This window comes from Scyliorhinus torazame, chromosome 11 (assembly GCF_047496885.1).
Source record: "Scyliorhinus torazame isolate Kashiwa2021f chromosome 11, sScyTor2.1, whole genome shotgun sequence".
NCBI lineage: Eukaryota > Metazoa > Chordata > Chondrichthyes > Carcharhiniformes > Scyliorhinidae > Scyliorhinus > Scyliorhinus torazame.
This window is the reverse complement of record NC_092717.1, coordinates 164,334,875-164,356,013: the sequence shown is the minus strand read 5'-3', so window position 1 is coordinate 164,356,013 and position 21,139 is coordinate 164,334,875. Positions and strand designations below refer to the sequence as shown.

The 21,139-nt window shown below is 47.9% G+C and overlaps 1 protein-coding gene across 1 annotated transcript in view; it reads right to left on the bottom strand.

Moving 5' to 3' along the window:
* Positions 1-21,139, bottom strand: part of LOC140385626 (copine-3-like) — a 91,972-nt gene that overhangs the window by 54,312 nt on the left and 16,521 nt on the right. The window contains exons 2-3 of the mRNA XM_072467959.1: positions 2,924-3,060; positions 872-1,051 (exon numbers count right to left, since the gene is read on the bottom strand). Of these exons, the coding sequence (XP_072324060.1) occupies positions 872-1,051; positions 2,924-3,060 (317 nt within the window). The remainder of the gene's footprint in view (positions 1-871; positions 1,052-2,923; positions 3,061-21,139) is intronic.

Sequence of the window (21,139 nt, the reverse complement as noted above, 5' to 3'; positions counted from 1 at the left end):
GTATAAGATGAAAAGCTTCGATAGCATGATTGTTTTCTCAGGACTGAAGTTCTGTACCATCAAACAAGTTACTTGCAGTGTGTCAACTTTCTTTGTTGTAAAAAAAACTCCATGTACGCTTGTTTTATTTTTTTAAAAGTTTGTTTATAATAGTTGGTTTTTATCTTAATCCATAATTATTTATGTCAGTACCTTAAGATTTAAATTAAAAGTGAAGTCATTCAGTACATTTAACATCCTTGCTGACAATACTGCAGTTGTACACTTCGAAATCCCCTCAACTTGGCACCAGACCAAAATTGCTGTCACAAAAGTATCACCAGACCTTGTGGGCAGCAGTGAACACTCTCCAATAAAAAGAGAAAAGTCATTTTTCCCTATTCATCCTCTCGAATTCCTTCGTAATTTAAAAGCCTCCACAGAATCTTCCCTCAAGACTTGGCCAAAAGTGTGCACATTTTTTTCATTTAAAAGCCTTTTTTCCTTCTCATGAAACAAATTTTTTTATTTTTTTAATAAATTTAGAGTAACCAACTCTTTTTTCCCCCCCAATTAAGTGGCAATTTAACGTGATCAATCCACCTACCCTGTACATCTTCGGGTTGTGGGGGTGGGACCCACGCAGACACGGGAGAATGTGCAAACTCCGCACAGACAGTGACCCAGGCCAGGATCGAACCTGGGTCCTCAGCGCCATGAGGCAGCAGCGCTAACAACTGTGCCACTGTGCCGCCCTAACAAATCTATTTCTGATCAAAGCAGAGGTATCCTAAGGTTTATAAATTGTTTACCTAATTCAGCATTGTTAAAATAAAATCCCCAAAGTGTTATTCAGTGGCAATAACAAATAAAAACTTTTATTCTTATTTACCTGTCCCAGAGTACATTCAAGCTCTCCCAGAAAGTCGTCATCACTCAAATCAATGGTTTTGTTGTCAATGTCGTAAACTCCAAACTTCAGTTTCTGGATCTGCTCAAAGCAGTAATCTATGAGGAACTTCTTTGCAAACTTTGGAGAGAGACAGTTATTAACTCTCTCTGTGCGAGCAATCTACAAAGAATACAATCCAAGAATTAAAACTACTGAGCAATCTACAAAGAATACAATCCAAGAATTAAAACTACTGGAGTGAAAGAATTAACAAGTACAATTCATGCCAGTAGTGTTCTAAACCCAAAATACATCATTAACTAGCGACAAAGCAGAAACTGCCCAACGCTATTTTAGTGTATTGTGGGCACTGTTTCAAATTTCTTCAACGCCAACGATAGATAAATAGAATCTAAAGTACCTAATTAGGTCACTAGAAAGTAAGCAACAGCGACATTATACCTATACAGAGCTACGGTCTGGTGGGACACTTATTCTGATCTAAAGTTCTCGAAAGTATCAAGGGACCAAGGAAGATAAGAGTGCCTAATGCTGACACAGCTTGTCCAAGACAGAAATGTTCACAGAACCGTACATGTTTACAGCAGAAAAGACGGCCATTGGGCCCAACATTTCTTGTCAGCCTTTTGCTAGAGAATTTCAAAATGAATCCCGCTGCTTTGTACACTGCTTTAAATATTTTCCCAATTTCCCCTTAAAATGGAATCTGGTTCAAATAGTCCCTGTGGCAAAGTATTATGTCCTCCAATTCCGGAGCAAAGGAATTTCATTTCACCACTCACTTCATGACCATTTTAAATGGATGACTCCCCAACAAAAGGGGAGAGAAGTAATATTTCCCTATTCCTCCCCTCAAAAGCCGTACCAGCCTTCCCGAACAGGCGCCGGAATGTGGCAACCAAGGGTTTTTCACAGTAACTTCATTTGAAGCCTACTTGTGACAATAAGCGATTTTCATTTCATTCATTCATTCAAGCCTTTCATAATGTTAAAAATCTCCACTGAATATCATCTTTTCTGCACTACTGGAAATAACCTCAAGTCTCCGCTCACAAGTTTTGACTGCCATCCCTGGGATTATCCTGGCAAATCTATAATATGGCTTTAACATCTTTTGTATAAGGTGCTCAAATCTATCAAATATAACTTTTCCACAACTTTATATCATCACTTGTGAAATCTATGCACCTACTGATAAAACCCCCAAAATACTAATCATTGTTTGTTCACTCAACAAATTATTCTGCAGTTCTCAACTACTAATATTAAAATCATTAAAGTAAAATGGATCAAATGGCACAGCCCATGCCAACAGTGTATCGTAAACTCAAAAATTGATGATCACAATCTATGTAAAAATCATGTTGAACTGTAGCTTCCCCTCTATTTTCTTTCCAGACTCAGATGGGTCGAAAAGCACCAACTATATGCCGATAAACCAGGGCTATAACAAAGTCTACAAAAATGCCAATGGGAAATAACACTCTAAACTGGTATTCCAGGTCTCACTACCACAAAAGATGCACCTGCAGCTCCAAAGACAGGTAAAAAAAGAAATCAATGGATCACTTCTGGTAAACCCGAATTATGAAGGATGTATGTGCAGATGCAGTTCATACAGCACCATTCACGTTATTACTGGCAAAATTATAACTTTCAGAATTCCTGCAGACTTTTACTATCAATTTCGATCATATTGCAAGTAACATTCAAGGTCAGTTTAACAAATATTGATTATCCAAGTAAAATCCCAGGACCTTGTTAGCGGTGTCCACTCCGTAAGCTGGTCCCCACTGGAGACTAACTAGCCTGAAGAACTGTGGGACAGCAAAATTTGAAACAAAAATCTCACTCATATCTTCCGCATGGAAGTAAGGAATGGAGGATTTAATAGTGGGAGGCAGATCGGCAAAATAAGTTAGAAAATGTGCCTCTTCAACCTGAATAGAAGGAAAATAAAAGCACCATTGATGTGATCTTGTTGTTCCATGGGTGCAAGATTGCACTGCACATCTGAAAATAATTACTTACCTCAACCCATTCATTTCCACCAACGTTCATAAGCAGCGCACACAGTGGATCTGATTTGGAAGTAACATCTTTATCCAATAGGTTCTCACAGCAGACACTCAGCTCAACTTTGCTGACACAATCTGCCATCTGCTGCCCTGCAAGAGAAACAGAACAAAACAACATGTAGTTAATGCAGCCAGGTTGCATTTGACTGAAATGTTACATTTCCCCCCTCCTTCAGTCTATAGCCCCAACATTTGCAGCCCAACAGTCCTAGCATTTTACCTTAACCATGAGCCCAACAATCATTTGTATGGGATGCTCAATTTCCAAATCCACACACGATGAAAGGTCATCAATCTGAAACTTAACTCTTTGTTTCTCTCTACACAGATGTTTCCAGGCCTACTGACATTTTCTATTTCTAAAAATATTTTATCGGAGGCATTTTCAAATATATACACAACAAAGAAAAACAAAATCCAACTGCTGCAACAGCAGACAGCCAAAACATCCTGCCACCTCCCCCCCCCCCCCGCCCCCCCACCGGCAAAGGCCAACACATCGGCCACTCTCCTCACCTGCACTCCTGGATCTTCCGACACTCCAAATATTGCCACCTCCACCTCCGGATCGGAGCTACTGTTACCACCAAACTCGTCGACATTATATCTGCAAATCTTGTCCAAAACCGCCTCAATCCTCCGACATGCCCAAAAGATATGGCCATGGTTCGCCTGCCTCCCCACAGCTATCCTCCACCCCTGGAAAGAACCGTCATCCTGGACACCATCATGTGGGCCCGGTGTACCACTTTGAACTGGATGAGACTTAGTCTTACACACTATCAGAATGTATTAAACCTCTGCAAAGCCTCGCTCCATACTCCAGCTCCCAGCGTCCCACCAAGCTCTTCCTTCCATTCACGCCTCACCTCCTCCACCGGGGCACTTCTCTTCAACAGCTCCTAATATGTGTCAGAGATCTTGCCCTCTCCTATTTCCTCCTGGACAGGAGTTTGTCCTGCAGCACCGGGGGTGGCAGCACCAGAAACAAAGGCATCTCCTTCCTCACAAAGTCCTGAACCTGCAGATACCCTGAATCCATTCCCCTTCGGCAACTGATATGTCCCTTCCAGCTCCTCCAGGTCTGCAAACTTCCCTCCAACAACAAATCCCTAAAGTATTCTATCCCCTTCTGCCCCGCCACTGGAACCTCACATCCAAGCTCCGAGTCTGGGGCAAACCTATGATTGTCGCAAATCAGCTCCCACAGAGACATGTCTCCATTCTAAAATGCTGCTGGCACTGGTTCCACACCCTCAACGCTGACACCACCACTGGAGTACCTAGACGGGGAGAACGGAAGGGCACCAGCAATAGTGCCCTCAAACTGGTCCCCTCACACAAGGCCGCCTCCATCCGCCCCCACACCGACCGCTCCTCCATCGCCCATTTCCTAACCATTAGAATGTTTGCTGCCCAATAGTAGTTTTGTAAGTCCACCCGCCTCCAAAAACACCCTCCTAGACTTACCCGCCAACTCGAACCTCAAGATCATCCCATTAACCTCCCTAAATAAGGATTTGGACCGAAGATCGGGAGCTTCTGAAAAACGGCAACACCGTCATCTTTACCATCTGGACCCAACCAGCCAATGACAATGGCAGCACATCCCACCCCATAAAGTCCACCTTCATTCCCTCCACCAACTGTAACAAATTCAACTTGTGCAGCTGGGCCCAACTCCTCCCACTTGTAACCCAAGGTAACAAAAACTTTCCCGACCAACAGAAGAGGCAGCCCCCCCAAACTCCTCCCTTGTCCCTGGGTATTAAGTGGGAATATCTCACTTTTCCACATGTTGATCTTATACTCCTTTTCCTGTACCAGCCTCCCCGAGCAGGTGCCGGAATGTGGCGACTAGGGGCTTTTCACAATAACTTCATTTGTGACAATAAGCAATTTTCATTTTCATTTCATTTCAAAGCTCCCGGCCGGGTCCGAAACATACAGATCATCCGCATACAAATAGACTCGATGCTCCAACCCAAAATACTCCAAACTAACCTTATTGGTCTGAACACACGCTTTAGGCACCTTATTCAACAGCCAAACCCGGTCCACAAATCCCTGTCCAAACTCAAACCGCCCCAGCCCCAGGAATAAGTACGTCCCCACTTAACCCAATCAAACGTTTTCCCCGCGCTCATCGCCACAACCACTTCCAAGCCTACCAAGGGCATCATAATTACATTCAGTAACCTCTGGACACCCATCGAGAGCTACTGCCCCTTCACAAATCCCGTCTGGTCCTCACCTATCACCCCTGGCACACAATCCTCTATCTGCATCATCAGTAACTTTACGAACAACTTTGCACCTACATACAACAGCACAATCAGGCAGTATGACCCACACTGCTCGGGCTCCTTGTCTTTCTTTACAATAAGCGACAGAGGCCTAAGACAGCATGGTTTGGAGCTCTCCCCTCTCCATCGACTCATTACACATCTCGACAACAGATGCCCCAGCTTCAACCCAAGCAATCCATTATCTCCCTCAGCCAAATCGGGGGCCCCAGTCCCTGCACCTTTGCCTCCTCCACACTCGGAACTTCAGCCCATCCAAAAACCACCACATGCCCTCACCCCCATCGCACCCTCACCCCCATCGGAGGCTCAGTTATACAATTTCCAGTAAAAAGCCTCAAATAGCCCATTTATCTCCTCCTGCTCCGTTACCACCATACCCCGGTCATCTCTCAACCTGCACTTCACTCCCATTAACTAGCCTGCTAGTATGGTGCCCCTCCCCCACCAACGTCTCGAACATATTCTCCACATACTTTGTGGCCTACGTTCCCTCAATCCCATCAGGCAGCCCCACATCAGGAAAATCTGCCTCCTGAAGTGATTCTCCATGTCCTACACCATCTCCCTCAGCTGCTTCTGAAACTTAAATTATGCGGCTTCAAGACTCCTCCCCAGCGTACTCCTGGCGAACGTTCAAGCGATTGAGAACAAGCTGGATGACCTCAACGCTAGACTTACCTCCCAGAGTGAAGAGAGAGGGGGGGGGGGGGGGGGGGGGGGGGTGGCGGCCTCCTGGTGCTCGGATCTGGTGTCTCTAGCATGCCATTGCTCCCCAGACCTAGAATACCTAACCGTGAAGTGTCGCCCCTTCTACCTCCCACTTGAGTTCACCTCTGTACTCATCACAGCAGTCTACATCCCACCCCAGGCAGAAGTGAAGAAAGCACTTGACGAACTACATTCCACCATCAACAGCCAAGAAACAAATCACCCTGAAGTCAATGGCTGGAGACTTCAATCAGGCCAACCTCAGGAAGATCCTACCCAAACTCCGTCAACATATCTCCTGCTCCACCAGCGGTGCAAACACCCTGGACCACTGCTACACAAGCATCAAAGGAGCCTACCGCTCCATTCCCCGACCTCACTATGGCAAGTTGGTACTCCTCCTTTCGGCTTACAAACAGCAACTCAAGCATGCTGAGTCAGTCAAGAAAACAGTGCAGTGCTGGTCCGAGGAATCTGAGGACATCCTCCGCGACTGCTTGGGAGACTATGGACTGTCCATATTCAAGGCCGTGGCAGCTAACCTGGACAAGTACCCAACCACCGTCACAGACTTTATCAGTGTGTCGAGGACTGTGTACCAAGAAGACAATACGAGTATTCCTCAATCGGAAACCCATGGCTCAACCAAAAGGTTCACTCCCTGCTGAAGTTCCGGACGGAGGCTTTCAAGTCTGACGACCCTGACCAATACAAGAAAACTAGGTACGACGTACAGAAAGCCATCAGGGATGCAAAAAGACAATACCGCATCAAACTAGAGTCCCAGGCCAACGACACTAATCCATGACGACTATGGCAGGGCCTACACAAGATCACAGGCCACAAAACAAGGCCAGGCGGAATATCTGGGGCTGGAGCATCCCTACCCGATGATCTGAACAAGTTCTATACGCGCTTTGAGCAGTCAGCTAATGTATCAGCCCTGGACACACCCATACCCACTATTACAGCCTCAGAGGTAAGAGCTGCATTCTTGAAAGTGAACCCGCGGAAAGCGACGGGCCCCGATGGAGTCCCTGGGCGAGCATTCAGAGCCTGCGCAGACCAGCTGGCGAGTGTATTCGCAGATATCCTCACCACCTCACTCCTCCGCTCTGAGGTCCCCACCTTCTTCAAGAAGACCACCATAATACCAGTACCAAAGAAGAACAAGGTAGCCTGCCTCAACGACTACCGACCGGTGGCCCTAACATCCGTTATCATGAAATGCTTTGAGCGGCTTGTCATGTGACGGATCACTGCCAGCCTCCTAGACAGTCTCAATCCACTGCAGTTTGCCTATCAGCACAACCAGTCCACAGCAGATGCTATCTCACTGGCTCTGCAATCAACACTCGAGCACCTCGACAACAAAGACAGCTATGTAAGACTGCTGTTCATAGACTACAGCTCTGCCTTCAACACCATTATCCCAACAAGACTAATAACCAAACTCCGTAATCTTGGACTTGACCCCTCCCTGTGCAGCTGGATCCTCAACTTCCTCACCAACAGACCGCAATCTGTCAGGATAGGCAACAGCACCTCCTCCACAATAGCTCTCAACACCGGAGCCCCACAAGGATGTGTGCTCAGTCCTCTACTGTATTCCCTATATACACAGGACTATGTGGCAAGATTTAACTCCAACTCAATCTATAAGTTTGCGGATGATACGACTGTGGTGGGTAGCATCTCAAACAATGACGAATCAGACTACAGGAGGGAGATAAATCACTTGGTTGCATGGTGTACTGAAAACAACCTCTCTCTAAATGTTGGAAAGACTAAGGAACTGATCATCGAATTCAGGAAGCGCAGCACGGCACACACACCTGTCTGCATCAATGGTTCCGAAGTGGAGATGGTCGATAGCTTTAAGTTCCTGGGGGTCACCATCACGAACAGTCTATCTTGGTCCACTCACGTTGATGCAACAGTCAAGAAAGCCCAACGTCTCTACTTCCTATGGAAGCTAAAGAAATTTGGCATGTCTACATCGACTCTCACAAACTTCTATAGATGTGCGATAGAGAGCATCCTATCCGGCTGCATCACAGCCTGGTATGGCAACTGCTCGGTCCAAGATCGCAAGAAACTGCAGACTGCGGTGAACTCAGCCCAACGCATCACACAAACTTGCCACCCCCATATTGATTCTGTATACACCTCTCTCTGCCTCAGGAAGGCAGACAGCAGTATCAGGGACCCCTCCCACCCAGGCATTGCCTTCTCCCAGACCCTTCCATCAGGCAGAAGGTACAGAAATCTGAAGACTCGCACATCCAGACATACGAACAGCTTCTTCCCCACAGCTACAAGACTCCTCAACGACTCCCCCTCGGACTGATCTGTTCCCTGTAAGAACACTATTCATGATACCCTATGCTGCTCTTGCTCATGTATTTGCTTTGTTTGGCCCCTTATTCCGCACTGTAACCAATCACTGTTTTGTCGATGTACCATTTGTCAATGCTCTCTGTTGATTATTCTTGTGTCTACTATGTACGTGCTGGATACGAGGGGTACGTACGTTCCTCGGCCGCAGAAAAATACTTTTCACTGTACTTCGGTACATGTAACAATAAATAAATCAAATCAAATCAAATTCTGGCCCTCCACCACGAGCACCATCTCTGCCGCCAATGAGGCCAACGGATCATCATGATCCACCACTGACTGACACCTCCACCTTCTGGAGTGCCGAACTCTATGTGTCTCCAGACTTTGCTTCACTCTCTCAATAGCCACTCTGATTGCCTCTGCCACCTTAGCCAGGTCCTCCAAGACCTCTTGCCTCTGCTATTGGAACTTGGCATTCAGGAAATCCACCAATTGCTCAGTAGACCGCTAGGCAGGCAACGACGTCCCTGAGCCCGCTGCCCCTCCCCTCCGTTGCATTTCAAAAGTCCTCCCGGCTAGGCTACACTAGGCTTGAATGTTACACTCCTCATTCGATAAACCATAAACAGGCCATGCCGGAGGAGAATTTCTATCTTTCACTGTTCATGCATTTTGCATCAGCAAACACGCCCTATTTTGTGTGAAAAAGACCAAACAGTTACACCTCGACCACTCACTCCATGGCCGCTACCTGATGTCACCTACTGAACATTTCAGCACATGAAAATATTTCATTGTTAAGTTCAGGATTTTCTGCATTCCAATTGGCGCAGCATTAAGAAAACTGGCAGATGAGCCAAGTATTTAAACATGTATAAAAAAGGGAGCCAACACCTTGGCTCCAGAAGGCAACAAGGTTGAGTGAGCAAACTCTGTATTAGCAGCTAACTCATCTTACATTGAATCACAAGCACTGCAGTGAAAACTGGGGGGGGGGGGGGGGACTTTATAATCCACGTGGGGGGTAAGCGTAAACCAAAATTACCAAATAACCCTCAAATGAAGAAATTAGAAGATAATAGAATCCCTGTAGTGAAGAAGGCCTTTATTGAACCCGGTCCCTGGAGCTGTGAGGCAGCAGCGCTTACCTCTCTCTATGCCACTGTGACACCCCTAAAGGTTCCAACAAAGGTTATTACAACTTTTACTTTGACAAGAATCAGAACCAATGTAAACTAAACATGAATTAACAACAAATGATACTTCAAATAAAATAGGTAAATTTCACTTTAAAATAGTCAATCTAAAAAAGGTACATTTTACACAACCACAAATACCCATATCACTCCCCGACAAGCACCCATATCCCTTCCCACAGACATGTGGCATTACATAGCCACACAGTTCCACAATATGCTGTTTTTTATTCATGCTGTCTAGGTTAAGAGTCTTATCTGGCGGCAGCTCTCAAGTTTCACAGGTACAATTGTCAATCACATGGATATTTCTATGATCCTCTCTCTAATTGGGTCACAATAGTCCCGATGGTGTAGCTTCCTGGAGTTCCTATTCAACTGACCAACCAATAAAACTTCAGGTTACAGTTTGGCCAATTCTGTAACAACACCCATTGCTTTAACGACCATGAGCTATTCATACACCCTGCAGGTTTTACACCTTTTTTTAGCGAGCTCGCATAGTGCTTCCAAGAGCTCCTGCTTCCTTGCCAGCCAAATAGGAAAAAACTCCTTCCTTAGAGATTTGCTTCTTCTCCTCAAAATAATTGTTTTTGTTCTTTTCTCTGTGTTCTTTTTCTGTATAGAAGAGTGAGAAACTCTTTAAGAAAATAAATAAAGAACACTGATTGTAGGATCAGCAAGGGGTGGGGGGGGTCAGTGGTTCTTATGGTGAGAGCATATGGGTAGGGTGGAGGCAGGGGTCATTGGGTCCAATACAATCCTGGAACAGACCCCAACAGTGGCTAGGATACTGGATAGAAACCCCAATATTTTATTTTAATTTTGTAATACTCTGAGGAAAGGATACCTCACACCAGGAGTGATTTCACGCAAAATAGGGTTTATGGTATATTAACACAAACTTTATTTCTAACAGTGTTAAAATATCTTTAACATCAACATGAAAAAATCTTAACATTATCCTTTAAATAATGTTAATCCATACAGTGACATAATAACCCTCAACTGCTATCTTTACTTCCATTCAAACAGGACCATCTATGATCCCAATCCATTATTAAATACAATTATCACTCAGAAATACGTGCTGTACAGAGATATCTTGAAACTCTACTTCGAAAAAGATAAATTTTTGAGACTGTTTTAAAGAAAGAGGCCTGACCATGTCAGAACAATATAGGATCTCTAGCTGAAGTCTTCAGAAACTGCCTTCACAGTGGCTTCCAGCTCCCAATTGACTCTGAACTACTTGGAAAGAAACCGATTGTCTGTCTCCAGTCAGACTTTTCACTGAACTGTATTGAGAGCAGATGCTTGACTTCTGTTCACATCCCAATCTAAAACCTAAACTGAAACCTCAACATCAGACTGCTTCAGCCTATGGCTCCTCCCATTAACTACATCTTCTTACCAACTGAACACAATGACTCCAACTATCTACTCCCCAGGGAACCCTCTTAATCCAAACAAAAATCCATTAGATCAAACGTCTACAATGCTGCAGCCTCTGGCTCCCAAAAAGCCTAGCTGTCTTGCAAACAAGGATTTTTAAAAACACGACTGCAGCAGTCATACGCACACGAACCCAGGCTTTTAACCCTTACTGCACCAAGTACATATCATACAATATATCTGAAATTCCTACATTCTTCACAGGTCTAAGAGCGAGGGGCCTCATTACCAAAAAGAACTTGAAATGAAAATGAAAATCGCTTGTCAAGAGTAGGCTTCAATAAAATTACTGTGAAAAGCCCTCAGTCGCCACATTCCGGCGCCTGTTCGGGAATGCTGGTACGGGAATTGAACCACGCTACTGGCCTGCCTTGGTCTGCTTTAAAAGCCAGCGATTTAGCCCAGTGTGCTAAACCAGCCCCAACACTATGAATATAGCAGCCCCGCTCTCCCTGCACTTGGTGGTCCTGTGGCCACCAGCAGGAGCCAGTGCACCTATGCAAAATGTAACAGTTGCAAAGGCAGCATCAAATAGTTAGCCCCTTAACACAGATGCTATGTTTCAAATGCTAAAAGTCATAAAGTAGAATTAGAGGAATCCGGTTTACCACAAATGGTTTCCCAATTCTCATCTTATTTTGAATACTTATTGAAGAAATTGCCTTGAAAAGCTGCATATGAAGACAAATCAATTAATCTCCACTAAAACAAGAGTGTAATATTTTGCACCCGTTTGGTGTGTGTAGGACTCTCAAAGGCAGGCACACCAATTAGTTCAGTATTAACATTGGGTGCGATTTACAACAATGTTGCGCCTGGTGCCAATCCCGCTATGTCGAGTGAATAGCGAGAGGCCAAAAACGGGACGGCACAATCAGGATCTGGCCCAGAAAGAACGAGACCTGCTTAAACCTCATATGCAATCATATTAATCTCACTAGCAATCATATTAATCTCATTAGTGAGAAGTCACGGGGACGTTGTTTAGTACTCCTCTGAAAAAGTGGGGACCTGGTGCCATGGACGTTGAGGGGAGCGAAGAGGTAAGTAGCCCTCTCCATTTACCTGCATGTAGCTCAGGGGCATCTTAGCTGGGGGGAGCAGCCGTGCAAGGGGCTGGGGTTGTTTCGGGGCTGGAAGAGACCAAGTCGGGGAAGTCACCTGGGACCGGGATGGGTGGGGTGGGGAGAATTTCGATATGTGAGCATTCAAACCATCTTTAAATATTGTGGACACCCATAACAGGGGCAACCACAGCTACAGCTTGTCTGTCCTGCCAAACTCTCCCAGGACAGAGCCATGCTGCAGCTTGCCTCATGGAAGTCCATTTCACCCTGTTGAGGTTCAAAGAGGCTCTGTGGTTTCAATGTTGCAATCTGCCTTCTTTTCTACTTGTGTGTTTGGGTGTTCACATTTCATTTCACACCCCATTGATTGTGACCAGCCTCCAGCCTGACAGCTGAAAGCTATCACAAAGAAGCTTGTTAGTGCACTTCATGGTCCCTGAACTCTCCAAGTGCCTCCTTGATAATAATGATAATCTTTATTGTCATAAGTAGGCTTACATTAACACAGCAATGAAATTACTGTGAAAAGAAATAAAGGTAAAAGACAGTACCCCCCTCTCTCTTCCTCAGCAGCCACGGAGCCGGGTTTCACGATTTTAAAAAAAATAAGTTTATTCAAATTTTTCCAACAAAATTTTTGTAACAAACAACCCCCCCTCCCATAACAAAAAGAAGAACACAAACACCACAATCAAAAATAATAAGCTACTTATACATTGGGTTTCTCCCATATATATTAACCCCCCATATGACATTCAAAAGTACCCTTGGGGAACCCCCCCCACCCGCCCAAATACCCCCCGAAAGAGACACCGCCCCCCTCCTGGGTTGCTGCTGCTGCTGACCTCCTCCTAGCGCTTCGTGAGATAGTCTAGGAACGGTTGCCACCGCCTGGAGAACCCCTGCACAGACCCTCTCAAGGCAAACTTTATCCTCTCCAGCTTAATGAACCCTGCCATGTCATTGATCCAAGCTTCCACACTGGGGGGCTTCGCATCCTTCCATCATAGCAAGATCCTCCACCGGGCTACCAGGGACGCAAAGGCCAGGATACCGGCCTCTTTCGTCTCCTGCACTCCCGGCTCGTCCGTTACCCCAAATAGTGCCAACCCCCAACTCGGCTTGACCTGGACTTTCACCACCTTAGACATCGTCCTCGCGAAACCCCTCCAAAACCCATCCAGTGCCGGGCACGACCAGAACATGTGGACGTGATTCGCCGGGCTCCCCCATCTGTCCTCCACCCCAAAGAACCTACTCAACCTCGCCCCTGTCATATGCATTCTGTGAGTAACCTTGAATTGTATTAGGCTGAGCCTGGCGCAAGAGGAAGAGGAGTTAACCCTACTCAGGGCATCAGCCCACAGACCCTCATCAATCTCCTCCCCAAGCTCCTCCTCCCACTTGCCCTTTAGCTCCTCTACCGAAACCGCCTCCTCTTCTTTCATCTCTTGATAGATCGCCAAAACCTTGCCTTCTCCGACCCAAAATCACCCTGTCCTGAATCCTCTGTGCCGGGAGCAACGGGAATTCACCTCACCTGCCGCCTCACAAAGGCCCTCACTTGCATGTACCTGAAAGCATTTGAACACCCTCACTTGCATGTACCTGAAAGCATTTCCTGGGGGTAACTCAAACTTCTCCTCCAGCGTCCATAGGCTCGCAAACGTCCCATCTATAAACAGGTCCCCCATTCTTCTGATCCCTGCCCGATGCCAGCTCCAAAACCCCCCATCCATCCTTCCCGGGATGAACCGATGGTTCTCCCGAATCGGGGACCAAACTGAGGCTCCCACCTCGCCCCTATGCCGTCTCCACTGCCCCCAGATCTTCAACGTTGCCGCCGCCACCGGACTCGTGGTGTACCTTGTCGGCGAGAGCGGCAGCGGTGCCGTCACCAGCGCCCTCAGTCTCGTGCCCCTGCAGGACGCCATCTCCAACCTCTTCCACGCCGCCCCCTCTCCCTCTATTACCCACTTACGGATCATCGCCACGTTGGCTGCCCAATAGTAGCCGCACAGATTCAGCAGCGGCAGCCCTCCCCTGTCCCTGCTACGCTCCAGAAACACCCTCTTTACCCTCGGGGTCTTATTTGCCCACACAAAACCCATGATGCACCTACTACCCGTTTAAAAAAGGCCTTGGTAATCATAATGGGAAGGCATTGGAACACAAAGAGAAACCTCGGGAGGACCATCATTTTAAATGACTGTACCCTGCCCGCTAGCGAGAGTGGCAGCACATCCCATCTTTTGAAATCCTCCTCCATCTGCTCCATCAACCGCGTCAAATTGAGCTTGTGCAGGGCCCCCCAGCTCCCAGCCACCTGGATCCCCAAGTACCGAAAGTTCCTTTCCGCCCTCTTCAACGGTAGGTCGTCTATCCCCCTTCCCTGGTCCCCTGGATGCACCACAAAGAGCTCACTTTTTCCTACATTGAGCTTATAGCCCGAGAAGTCCCCAAACTCCCTTAGGATCCGCATGACCTCCACCATCCCCTCCACTGGATCTGCCACATACAGCAACAGGTCGTCCGCATACAGCGACACCCGATGTTCCTCTCCCCTTGGACCAGTCCCCTCCATTTCCTGGACTCCCTTAGTGCCATGGCCAAAGGTTCGATTGCCAATGCAAACAACAAGGGGGTCAGGGTCACCCCTGCCTTGTCCCTCGGTACAGCCGAAAGTACTCCGACCTCTGCCGATTCGTAGCCACACTTGCCACCGGGGCTCTATATAGGAGCCTGACCCAACTGGGTTTCACGATTTTTAGAAGAACAAGTGAACTGTGCCGTCAGAAACTTGGGAGGCTAACAAGTTGCAGCCGCATATACACATTACAATCTCCACACACACTCATCTCAGCCAACAAGATGGCACTGGCTGTGCTGGAACATGCCCATACAGCTGATGGGTCGACTGGGGCAAGAGGGCATCTAGGGGGGGTGGCTTGGGAAGACACCCATACGACCCATGGCCCTTAGTTCACAGTGGGCGTTTGGCGGCGTGTGCAGCTGCTTGGCTGCCTTGCGGCTGCGGCAATGATGTTCTGTGCCCGTACACCCCGACCCTACAGCCCACCTCCTGCTACTCCCCCCCCCCCCCCCCCCCCCAAAGCCCTGACATAAGCCCCCGACCTGTGGCCCAACTATCAACAAAATATGGCCATGTTGGACACTTTCGTACGCCCTCTCACTTCCTCAGCAGCCACGGAGCTGGGTTTCACGATTTTTAAAAGCACATGTGAACCGCGTCGTCAGAAACTCGGCCCATCGAAGGCGGAGCATCGCGGATGCCCCGGAGAATACCGAGTCGGGCCCACTAATGTCATGCAAACGGTGTTTACAGTACGTGCGTTCCGGACCTCATTGACACTGCTATCGAGGTGACAGAGAATTGTTATTTGGCGTTAAATCAGCGCCCGCCGCCATTTTGACATTGCAACCTATTCTCCGCCAAATTGTGTTTCGCGATTTCAGCGTCAGCCAACGGAGAATCCCGCCCCTGGTCTCAGGGGGTTGCGCCGGCTGAAACCTTTGGCAGGTGGGGCAGTTGAGCACCATGTTGCGATGTCGTCGCTGATGCCCGGCCAGTATACAGCATCTCGGGCCCTCCGACTGCACTTCTCAACCCCGAGATGGCCTTCGTGTAATTGTTCGAGGACCAACCTGTGCATGCTTTGTGGAATCACAATCCGGTCCAGCTTTAGGAGGACACTGTCAATGACGGCCAAGTCGTCCCGGACATTGTAGAATTTTGCGCACTGTCCTTTGAGCCACCGTTTCGTCATGTGGCACATCACACGCTGTAGAAGGGGGTCAGCCGCAGTCTCCCGGCGAATACGGGCCAGACTTGCATCATTAGCTGGCAGATTGGCCGAAGTGAAGGCCACATGCGCTTCGACCTGACATACGAATCCCCCCGATTCGGGCGGTGTGCTCACTGCTCTAGACAGGGCATCCGCGATGATGAAGTCCTCTCCCGGGGTGTAGACCAGTTGGAAGTCGTACCTCTGGAGCTTGAGCAGAATGCGCTGGAGGCGAGGGGTCATCTCATTCAGGTCCTTTTGTATGATGCTGACCAGGGGGCGATGGTCGGTTTCCACGGTAAACTGAGGGAGACCATACACGTAGTCGTGGAACTTATCTATGCCGGTTAACAAACCCAGGCACTCCTTCTCAATCTGCGCATAGTGCTGTTCTGTGGGGGTCATGGCCCGCGAGGCACAGGCGACCGGGGCCCATGATGCAGTGTTGTCCCGTTGCAGGAGTACCGCCCCAATGCCGGACTGGCTGGCATCAGTCGAGATCTTCGTATCCTGAGAGGTGTCGAAGAACGCCAATACCGGGGCTGTGGTGAGCTTAATCTTGAGCTCCTCCGATTCCTTCTGGTGTGCGGGCAGACACTGGAACTCCGTAGTCTTCTTCACTAGGTGGCGAAAAGCCGTTGTGTGGGAGGCAAGGTTGGGAATGAACTTCGACAGGAAGTTGACCATCCCGAGAAAGCGTAGCACTGCATTGTCTGCCGGCTGCGGCATGGCTGTAATAGCTGTCACTTTGTCTGCATCCAGATGCACTCCTGACCGGGATATGTGGTCCCCCAGAAACTTTAGCTCAGTTTGGCCAAAAGAACACTTGGCTCGGTTGAGGCGCAGGCCGTGCTCTCGTATCCGAGCAAAGACGCGCTGGAGACGACTGATGTGCTCTTGTGGTGTGGTGGACCAGATGATGACGTCGTCAACATAGACGCGCAGCCCTTCGATGCCCTCCATCATCTGTTCCATGATTCTGTGAAACACCTCGAATGCCGAGATGATGCCAAACGGCATTCTGTTGTAGCAGAACCTGCCAAAGGGAGTGTTGAAGGTGCACAGCTTCCTGCTGGACTGATCCAGTTGAATCTGCCAAAAACCCTTTTGAGGCATCAAGCTTTGTAAAAATTTTAGCCCAGGCCATTTCGCTCGTGATCTCTTCCCGTTTGGGTATGGGGTAGTGTTCCCTCATGATGTTGTTGTTCAGGTCTTTCGGGTCGATGCAGATCCGGAGCACGCCAGGGCTTTTTTACGCACACCATGGAGCTGACCCATGGCGTAGGCTCCGTGACCTGGGAAAGCGCTCCTTGGTCCTGCAGCTGCTGCTGGAGGCGGTCTTTGAGTGGTGCCGGGGCTCTACGAGGTGCGTGAATGACCGGGGTGGCGTCCGGTTTGAGCCGTATTCTGTAAGTGTAGGGCAGTGTGCCCATGCCCTCGAAAGCCTCCTGGTTGTGGGCGAGTGGAGCTGTGCCCTAAAGTCTGCATCCGGGAAGTCGGACGTGCCTTCTGGAGACAGAGTGTGTACCCGCTGAACGAGGTGGAGGATCTTGCACGCCTGTGCGCCTAGCAGGGACTCCTTCGATGATCCAACTATCTCAAAGGACAGTGTGGCTGCGTATACCTTGTGTGTAACCTCGAGCTGGCAGGATCCCATGGCCGGGATGACATTCCCGTTGTAATCGACCAGCTGACAGCGGGATGGCCGAATCGGTGGTTTGACCTTCAAGGCGTAGAAGGCTGACCATGCAATAAGGTTGGCGGAGGCACCAGTGTCTCAACGGAATGTGATTGGTGATTGGTTGACCATTAGGGTGGCACACCATTCATCACCCGGATTAACGCTGTTGACTGGCATCGGCTGGTGGGTCCTACTTGGGGACATCCGATTCCTGTCAATGACCGCAACACGGACGGCTTCCCGGTCGTCGGTATCACCGGTCTGTACGTCGTCAGGGTATGACTCGGTGTATGGGGGCTGAATGGCCCGCACATCCCTGTGAGGCTGGCGGAATTGGGGAGCGTTGGCCGGTTGAGCTGCTCGACAGCAGGCAGCTTAGTGTCCCATCTTGCCACAGCGGAGGCATTGTTGATTCTTTGCTGGACATTGCCGCTTCAAATGTGCGGATCCACAGTTGCCGCACGTCGTGACGTCATGGCGTTCGTTGCGCCACCGCGCATGCGCAGTTCGGTCCTGCGTAGAGCGTGCCTGCGTGTCATGTCCCTCTGCGTCGACGTCTCTTTGGGCGCGTACAAGCGCGGGAGGCTGCGGAAAACACGCAAAATGGCCACCCTCGTCCGGGCCGTGGGCCGGGAGGAACTCGATCGACTGGACCCGCTCGGCCTCGTAGGACCCCTGCCATGCCGATTCGGCCGCCTGGAATTGGGAGTACCGGCTGGTCGCATTGTCATGGAGGACGCAGGCTTCGATGGTGGTGGCTAGGGTGAGACTTTTTATCTGGAGGAGCTGCTGGCGTAGGGTGCCCGAGGTGACCCCAAAAACTATCTGGTCCCGAATCATGGAATCGGAGGTGGCCTCATAGCCGCAGGACTGCGCGAGGATACGGAGGTGTGTCAGGAAAGATTGAAAAGGCTCATCCTTACCCTGCAGGCGCTGCTGAAGAGGTACCTCTCGAAGCTCTCGTTCACCTCGACGCTGAAGTGTTGCTCAAGTTTGAGAAGGACCGTCTTGTACTTCGTCTTGTCCTCACCTTCCGTGAACACCAGGGAGTTGTAGATGTGGATGGCATGTTGCCCTGCCGTGGAGCGGAGGGCGATTTTCCCGGTGTCCGATGCGTTCTCCCTTTCTGTGGCTTCTAGGAAGAACTGGAATCGCTGTTTAAACAGCTTCCAGTTGACGCCAAGGTTTCCAGCGATTTGTAGCGGCTGCGGCGGGCTGATGGTGTCCATGGCGCAGGATGGCGGATCCCTGAAGATGTGCAGGTAGGTCTCACAGTTTCTGGGTTCCAATCCTGGTACTATGTCGTGTTGGGTGTTCCTCTATACAGATGAACCAACACGGTTGTAGATGGTACAACTCAGTTTTATTATTCTTAATAACAACATCTGTAAACTTATGACCGTGGTTCGTAATTTACCCGTTAACCTGTGGACCCAGCCCTAACAATATCTTAGAGAGGCACTCAGCACATGGTGTATGTCTGAGTGGCACGCTGTGAGCTCTGTGCCCTGAGCTGTCTCCTGCTGGAATGAGCAGGAACTGTGGTGTTCCCCGTTTAATAGTGCGTGTGCTCTCACTGGTGATTGGCTGTGATGTTGCGTGTGTGTTGATTGGTCCGTTGATCTGTCCATCAGTGTGTATGTGTGTTTGCACCAGGATATGTTTATCTGAATATCATGACATCATCTAGATGGAATCTAATCCCTTCATTTTAAAATTTCAATTATATCTTTACTGAGCCAGTGCTTTGTGAATGGAAAAAGCTGCAACTTATTCAGCCAATCTGCCCCATGACAGATTATTCTTCTGGTATTCCTGCTCTGTACCTTCACCAAGGCCCTTATGAGAAGTAAAACTAGACACAGCATTTCAAGTGAACCCATGCCCAAGGTTACTATGCTTATTTCTATTCTGTACCAATTTTGCAATACAACATAAAACCTTATTTTCCCTCCCGGTAGTCTTGCCATCTTGTTTGTGATCCTTTTTTAAAAATACATTTAGAGTACCCAATTAATTTTCCCAATTAGGGGGCAATTTAGCGTGGCCAATCCACCTAGCCTGCACATCTTTGGATTGTGGGGGCAAAAGCCACACAAACACGGGGAGAAAGTGCAAACTCCACACGGACAGTGACCCAGAGCCGGGATCGAACCTGGGAGCTCGGTGATGTGAGGGTCAGTGCTAACCACTGCGCCACTGTGCTGCCCTATTGTTTGTGATCCTTGAATGATTTAGCACTAGGTCCCCTTCCTGCAGAGCAACCTTTAGCAGAGATTCTCAAAGTGCACAGCATCACTTTTCCACATTGAAGGGCATCAGTCACAATTGATCCATTTCCCTCATCAGATTGTAATTTGTCTTCATTGTATTTAAATTCCAAATCTAATGCACATTTTATGTCCTTCCAAAAAGTTCTGTTAATGCTGTCACCTTGGGTATGAAAATGACAGACATTCAATTTGAAACTAGGTTGAAACGACTAGGTTGAAATCCACTTCCTCTCAAGTAAGATATCTGATCATCACCTTTGCATGATGAAATCTTACCCATTAGTCTATGCTGTTGCACTTTATCAAATACTTCTAGAAATTGAACTCAACGTCTACTCGACAGATATCCACTGATCTGTTCCCTTGTTCAAAGAGCTCAGATTAGGTTTCTGAGGCAAAGTGTCTGCTTCCTAAATCCATATTGGGATTCCCTTAGAATTGTTGACACCACAGACCTTAAAATGCCATTCATTATTTTTTCTGCAATAGATGGCAAATTAACTGGTCTATAATTTCCGCGGTTTGATTTCTTATTATCGCAATTACCCCAGGCCATTGGAACTAGCCCATACCTCAAAGAGCTTTTAAATATATAAGTTAGCTACTATGCATAGTACCACATTTTAAAACTCTAAACATGCATCAATGCAAGTTTAAAATGACAAACAGGACAGGCAGACCATTGCTCCTAGATTAACACTGGTGATGCTCTAAAACTGGTCATTCAAAATGTGCACAAGGCCTGGTTGTGGTATTAACTTAAAAAGTAGATTTTCTTTTGTTCCCTCTGTGAGGTAAACAGGTTTCATCAAGTATGACTTACCGTGATTGCTGATTAAGTGGGTAAGAGAGATTATGAAATAGGCGTACGGTACATATCAGTATGCTTTGCATGAATGTTAAATTACCCAAAGGTTCCTATAATGCTGTAAAATCAGCAAACTCTTTTGTTCAAATTATTAAAACAACCTCATCCACAATTGGTCCAATTACCTGCATTAAAATATAAGCAGTACAAGTAAAGAACCAGAATAAAAGCAAAATACTGTAGATGCTGGAGATCTGAAGGAAAGACTCCGCAGGCCTGGCTGCATTAGGCAGAGATTCACCGGGTCCAATATGACTCTTCAGAGACAGATCTATTATACAAACAGTCTTCCCCGCACTTCTTGTCATTAAAATATGCGACTTCCTCCAGCCAGTCATTTGCCATCGTTGATGAATATCTACCCCACGGCGCCGAGGACCCAGGTTTGATCCCGGCCCCAGGTCACTGTCCGTGTGGAGTTTGCACATTCTCCCCATGTCTGTGTGGGTCAATTCTCACAACC